Source organism: Oncorhynchus clarkii, chromosome 25, assembly GCF_045791955.1.
Source record: "Oncorhynchus clarkii lewisi isolate Uvic-CL-2024 chromosome 25, UVic_Ocla_1.0, whole genome shotgun sequence".
NCBI classification, from domain to species: Eukaryota; Metazoa; Chordata; class Actinopteri; order Salmoniformes; family Salmonidae; genus Oncorhynchus; species Oncorhynchus clarkii.
The window spans coordinates 43,197,365-43,204,317 of record NC_092171.1 but is presented as its reverse complement, the minus strand read 5'-3'; the positions used below and the strand labels follow the sequence as shown (position 1 = coordinate 43,204,317).

Below are 6,953 nucleotides of genomic sequence, written 5' to 3'. Positions count from 1 at the left end.
TCCTGCCCTCCCTCACCCGTCTCTCTTCATCCTCTCTGCCCCTCCTCTCTGTCCAGTAGTCTGCCTCCAGCTGATGCTGATGTATTGGCAGCTTGATCATTCCACCCCGCTGAGTTTGGTATCAGGATGTGTGTGTTACTTTGTCTGTGAGTGTGTGTCGTGTCCACAACTGTGTGTGTGTGTGTGTGTTATTGGGTGTGTGTGTGTACTTCCTAGTTCCTCATTTCTATTTTTGTTCCATTGATATTTTGTCCAACTCCACGCCCCTCTGTGGAAGGGTTAGGAGGGTTAGCGATGTTCTCCTCGTCCTCCAAACCCTCTCTCTTCTCCTACTGGACGTCCATGGATCAGACAGACTCTGAAGTGCTGGACATTAGCACCAAGGTGCAGCTGCATGGGGTGCTCTGGAAGAGGCCCTTCGGACGGTCCTCCGCCAAGTGGTCCCGCAGGTAGGGCATTATCACCTGTCTAGTTAATTCTACCTAGCAGCAGGTAGGGCATTATCACCTGCCTAGTGATTTCTACCTAGCAGCAGGTAGGGCCTGGCATGGTGACACAAGTACTGGCAGTGTATATAGAAGGGGGGGGGGGGGAATGACAATGTTAACTTTGGATTACAGATGAACAACTTTAATCGTGTACTAAAAAAAGGCATTTTACACAACCGCATAGTCCCTGAGGTTAAAAAACACGAATATATCTTGATTAGATAAGTGTTCATCCCCCTCGATACATGTTAGATTCACCTTTGGCAGCGACCACAGCTGTGGGTCTTTCTGGGTAAGTCTCTAAGAACATTGCACACCTGGATGGTAGAATATTTGCAAATTATTCTTTAAAAAATTCTTCAAACGCTGTCAAATTTGGTTGTTGATTATTGCTAGACAGCCATTTGTTTCCCAGTGTCTGTTGGAAAGCAGACTGAACTGGGTTTTCCCTTAGGATTTTGCCTGTGCATTTTCATCCCCAAAAAAACTCATAACATGATGCAGCCACCACCACCATGCTTGAAAATATGAAGAGTGGTATTTAGTCATTTGTTTTTGTTTGATTTGCCCCAAACATAACGCTTTGTATTCAGGACATAACGTTCAATCAGGTTAGTATTGTGGAGTAACTACAATATGTAACGTTCAATCAGGTTAGTATTGTGGAGTAACTACAATATGTGATGTTCAATCAGGTTAGTATTGTGGAGTAACTACAATATGTAACGTTCAATCAGGTTAGTATTGTGGAGTAACTACAATATGTAACGTTCAATCAGGTTAGTATTGTGGAGTAACTACAATATGTGATGTTCAATCAGGTTAGTATTGTGGAGTAACTACAATATGTAATGTTCAATCAGGTTAGTATTGTGGAGTAACTACAATATGTAACGTTCAATCAGGTTAGTATTGTGGAGCAACTACAATATGTAATGTTCAATCAGGTTAGTATTGTGGAGTAACTACAATATGTAATGTTCAATCAGGTTAGTACTGTGGAGTAACTACAATATGGTTCCATTTACTCTCTGACAACTGGGCTGCTGTGGGATCGGCCTCTTCCAAGTTCAGTACTGTCTTCGTCCCCCCATATAGAATAATCTGTTGTGCTCTACTTCTGCCATGATAAAAGCTCACAGTCAAAAACCCTTGGCTCAGATCCATCATGATTTTCCCGCACTACATTAAGTGCTATCTATGATCAACAATCGGAACAACCGAGTCCTGTTTCTCATTGGATCCCCAACGTACCACTTAGCCCTTACACAGAATAGCACTATCGCATCGATAAAACATTCCACGCAGTATCGGCTTTAAACAAAGACGTCATAGCTGATGTGCAGATACTGCTTTACCTTCAGAAAGTATTCACACCCCTCAACTTTTTACACAGTTTGTTGTCTTACAGCCTGAATTTAAAATGGATCAAATGTAGATTTTTTTCATTTTTTTCATCACTGTCCTACCCACAATACCGCATAATGTCAAAGTTGAAATTCTGTTTTATCAAATATTTTACAGATTCATTAAACATGAAAAGCTGAAATGTCTTGATTCAATAAGTATTCAACCCCCCTTTTGTTATGGCAAGACTAAATAAGTTCAGGAGTAAAAATGTGCTTAACAAGTCACATAATAAGTTAAATGGACTCACTCTGTGTCCAATAATAGTGTTTAACAGTATTTTTTGAATGACTACCTCATCTCTGTACCCCACACATATGATTGATTATCTGTAAGATCCCTCAGTTTATTAAAAATGTAAAACAGAAATATGACATTTACATAAGTATTCAGACCCTTTACTCAGTACTTTGTTGAAGCACCTTTGGCAGCGATTACAGCCTCCAGTCTTCTTGGGTATGACACTACAAGCGTGGCACACCTGTATTTTGGGAGTTTCTCCCATTCTTCTCTGCAGATCCTGTCAAGCTCTGTCAGGTTGGATTGGGGGGGTGTTGCTGCACCAATATTTTCAGGTCTCTCCAGAGATGTTGGATTGGGTTCAAATCCAGGCTCTGGCTGTGCCACTGAAGGACATTCAGAGACTTGTTCCGAAGCCACTCCTGCGTTGTCTTGGCTCTGTGCTTCGGGTCGTTGTCCTGTTGGATGGTGAACCTTTGCCACAGTCTGAGGTCCTGAGCGCTCTGGAGTAGGTTTTCATCAAGGATCTCTCTGTACTTTGCTCTGTTCATCTTTCCCTTGATCTTGACTAGTCTCCCAGTCCCTGCCACTGAAAAACATCCCCACAGCATGATGCTGTCACCACCATGCTTCATAGTAGGGATGGTGCCAGGTTTCCTCCAGGCGTGACAGTTGGCATACAGGGCAAATAGTTCAGTCTTGGTTTCATCAGACCAGACGATCTTGTTTCTCATGGTCTGAGAGTCTTTAGGTGCCTTTTGGCAAACTCCAAGCAGGCTGCCGTGTGCCTTTTACTGAGGAGTGGCTTCCGTCTGGCCACTCTACCATAAAGGCCTGATTAGTGGAGTGCTGCAGAGATGGTTGTCCTTCTGGAAGGTTCCCCCATCTCCACAGGGGAACTTTGGAGCTTTGTCAGAGTGACCACCGGGTTCTTTGTCACCTCCCTGACCAAGGCCCTTCTCCTCAGATTGCGCAGTTTAGCCAGGCGGCCAGCTCTAGGAAGAGTCTTGGTGGTTCCAAACTTCTTCCTTCAGTGCTGTAGACATTTTTTGGTACCCTTCCACAGATCTGTGCCTTGACAAAATTCTGTTTCTGAGCTCTACAGACAATTCCTTCGACCTCATGGCTTGGTTTTTGCTCTGACATGTACTGTCAACTGTGGGACCTTATATAGACAGGCCTTTCCAAATCATGTCCAATCAATTAAATTTACCACAGCTGGACAAGTTGTAGAAACACCTCAAGAATTATCAATGGAAACCGGATGCACCTGAGCTCAACTTCGAGTGTCATTGCAAAGGGTCTGAATACTTATGGAAATCCATTTTTTTTATATATAAATAAATGTGCAAAAATGTCCTGTTTTCACTTTGTCATTATGGGGTATTGTGATGTCATTATGGGGTATTGTGATGTCATTATGGGGTATTGTGTGTAGATTGCTGAGGGTTTATATTTATTTAATCCATTTTAAAATAAGGCTGTAACATAACAAAATGTGGAAAAAGTCAAGGGGTCTGAGTACTTTCCGAGGGCACTGTACATGTTTATTTACAGCATCAGGCTGGTTCCATCAGGCTAGGTTATACCCTGGACATATGGTGATCAGGCTGGTTCCATCAGGCTAGGTTATACCCTGGACATTATGTGGTGAACACAGTGATCAGGCTGGTTCCATCAGGCTAGGTTATACCCTGGACATATGGTGATCAGGCTGGTTATACCAGGCTAGGTTATACCCTGGACATTATGTGGTGATCAGGCTGGTTCCATCAGGCTAGGTTATACCTTGGACATTATGTGGTGAACACAGTGATCAGGCTGGTTCCATCAGGCTAGGTTATACCCTGAACATTATATGGTGACCAGGCTGGTAACACCAGGCTAGGTTATACCCTGGACATTATATGGTGATCAGGCTGGTAACACCAGGCTAGGTTATACCCTGGGCATTATATGGTGATCAGGCTGGTTCCATCAGGCTAGGTTATACCTTGGACATTATATGGTGATCAGGCTGGTTCCATCAGGCTAGGTTATACCCTGGACATTATATGGTGATCAGGCTGGTTCCATCAGGCTAGGTTATACCCTGGACATTATATGGTGATCAGGCTGGTAACACCAGGCTAGGTTATACCCTGGACATTATATAGTGATCAGGCTCGTTCTACAAGGCTAGGTTATACCCTGGACATTATATGGTGATCAGGCTGGTTCCATCAGGCTTGGTTATACCCTGGACATTATATGGTGACCAGGCTGGTAACACCAGGCTAGGTTATACCCTGGACATTATATGGTGAACAGGCTGGTTCCATCAGGCTAGGTTATACCCTGGACATTATATGGTGATCAGGCTGGTTCCATCAGGCTAGGTTATACCCTGGACATTATATGGTGATCAGGCTGGTTCCCACCAGGCTAGGTTATACCCTGGACATTATATGGTGATCAGGCTGGTAACACCAGGCTAGGTTATACCCTGGACATTATATGGTGATCAGGCTGGTTCCATCAGGCTAGGTTATACCCTGGACATTATATGGTGATCAGGCTGGTTCCCACCAGGCTAGGTTATACCCTGGACATTATATGGTGATCAGGCTGGTTCCCACCAGGCTAGGTTATACCCTGGACATTATATGGTGATCAGGCTGGTTCCATCAGGCTAGGTTATACCCTGGACATTATATGGGGATCAGGCTGGTTATACCAGGCTAGGTTATACCCTGGACATTATGTGGTGATCAGGCTGGTTCCATCAGGCTAGGTTATACCCTGGACATTATGTGGTGATCAGCGGTATTATATGGTCGCAACGGTACTTCTATCATAGGAGTCGAGGGAGACTGGTCACAACGGAGGAGGTGTCACAACGGTCCTTCTATCATAGGAGTCGAGGGAGACTCTGGCAACAACGGAGGAGGTGTCACAAGGATACTTCTATCATAGGAGTCGAGGGAGACTGGTCACAACAGAGGAGGTGTCACAACGGGGGAGGAGTCACAACGGAGGTGGTGTCACAACGGAGGTGGTGTCACAACGGTACTTCTATCATAGGAGTCGAGGGAGACTCTGGCAACAACGGAGGAGGTGTCACAAGGATACTTCTGTGGCATGACACTTTTATTCCGAGGTCTTGCCTGACATGCTGTAAAAACAGCAAGTGAAAAGTGAATGAAATGATTTTTAGTTGGTCGCTAAACCATTGCAATCACATTACCTCTGCTCCTTCTGGTAGGTTTCTGGCATCTGTTCATGACCATTGCAATCTGGCAAATAATTAGTAGGAAACAACGTTGCCATATGATGATGTTGTCAAATGTATTTTTAAAGCGATGGCCATGTTGCAATTACTGTTACTAGCAAAGTTCGTTAGAAATTGCTAGCAATGCTAATGTTAACTAGCTAAAATACGGTGGTTCCATTCATTTTAGTTAGCTGGCTAAAGTTCTACTGCATCTGAAGTCAATCTGTGGACATCACAATGATGACAAAAGGTTTTCTTACTAAGTATTTTTTTATCTTTTTTTTTAAATGTTATCGTGTTTCCAAGCCAAATCCGAGTATTGAGACAGGCTAACATCAGCTATCTAGGTAGCTAGCTATTTAGGTAACTCTAGCTAGCTAACGGCAGCTATGCTAACGATGATAGTGATAATGATTATCAAAATAAATACAGAACAAAAATATAAACGCAACATGCAACATTTTCAACGATTTTACTGAGTTACAGTTCATATAAGGAAATCAGTCAATTGAAATGAATACATTGGGCCCTAATCTACGACTGAGCAGAGGTGCAGGCGTGGGTGGAGCCAGGCCCAGACAATCAAAATCAGTTTTTCCCCACAAAATGGGGAAACAGAGAATTACTCCTGAGCACCCCCCTCCTCCAGGGGATCCCGCTGGTGAAGAAGCCAGATGTGGAGATCCTGGGCTGATGTGGTTACACATGGTCTGCGGTTGTGAGGCCGGTTGAACATACTGCCAAATTCTCTAAAACAACGTTGGAGGCGGCTTATGGTAGAGAAATGAACATTCCTGCAGTCAGCATGCCAATTGCACACGCCCTCAAAACTTGAGACATCTGTGGCATTGTGTTGTGTAACAAAACTGCACATTTTAGAATGGCCTTTTATTGTCCCCCAGCAAAAGGTGCACCTGTGTAATGATCGTGCTTTTTAATTAGCTTCTTGATATGACACACCTGTCAGGTGCATTATTGTGGCAAAGGAGAAATGCGCACTAACAGGGAGGTAAAAAAAATTGTGCCGAAAATTTGAGAGAACTAAGCTTTTTGTGCATATTGAACATTTCTGCGATCTTTTATTTCAGCTCATGAAACATGTGACCAACACTTTACATGTTGTGTTTACATTTTTTTCAGTATAGCTACATAAGCAGCCCTTTTTATGCATCATCCCCCTACCCCCCTGTCTCCTACACCCAGGCTGCTGTGGTCAGAGAGAGGTCGTAAATTCCTGGAGGAGATGATCTCCTCATGGCCACAGTATAGAGACAGAGTGAGTTTTCATAGAGAGAACAAAGGAATTTCTTCCACCTCACAGAACTTGAGGTCCGAACAACATTTATGTTCTGGAGAAGGTATAAAAGATCGGTGAAGAATCCAGCTACGAACTGGTCCGTTTGGTACAATTTTGTGAAACACATGGAAGACGATACGGCCACATTACCATAATGCTGTTTATACAATAGCTTCAGATATGAGGCTTACATCTACTTGTTGTACAGGATGAATGAGGAAGGATTAAACTATTTGTGAAATTATGGGATGCTATGTAATGATGTAAT

At 43.4% G+C, this 6,953-nt stretch overlaps 1 protein-coding gene across 1 annotated transcript in view; it reads left to right on the top strand.

The window, feature by feature from the left end:
- The first annotated feature begins 286 nt into the window (after positions 1-286).
- LOC139383868 (pleckstrin homology domain containing, family D (with coiled-coil domains) member 1) overlaps positions 287-6,953 on the top strand; it is a 28,628-nt gene continuing 21,961 nt past the window's right edge. Inside the window, exon 1 of the mRNA XM_071128455.1 lies at positions 287-449. Coding sequence (XP_070984556.1) covers positions 295-449 — 155 coding nt within the window. The 5' untranslated portion in view covers positions 287-294. The remainder of the gene's footprint in view (positions 450-6,953) is intronic.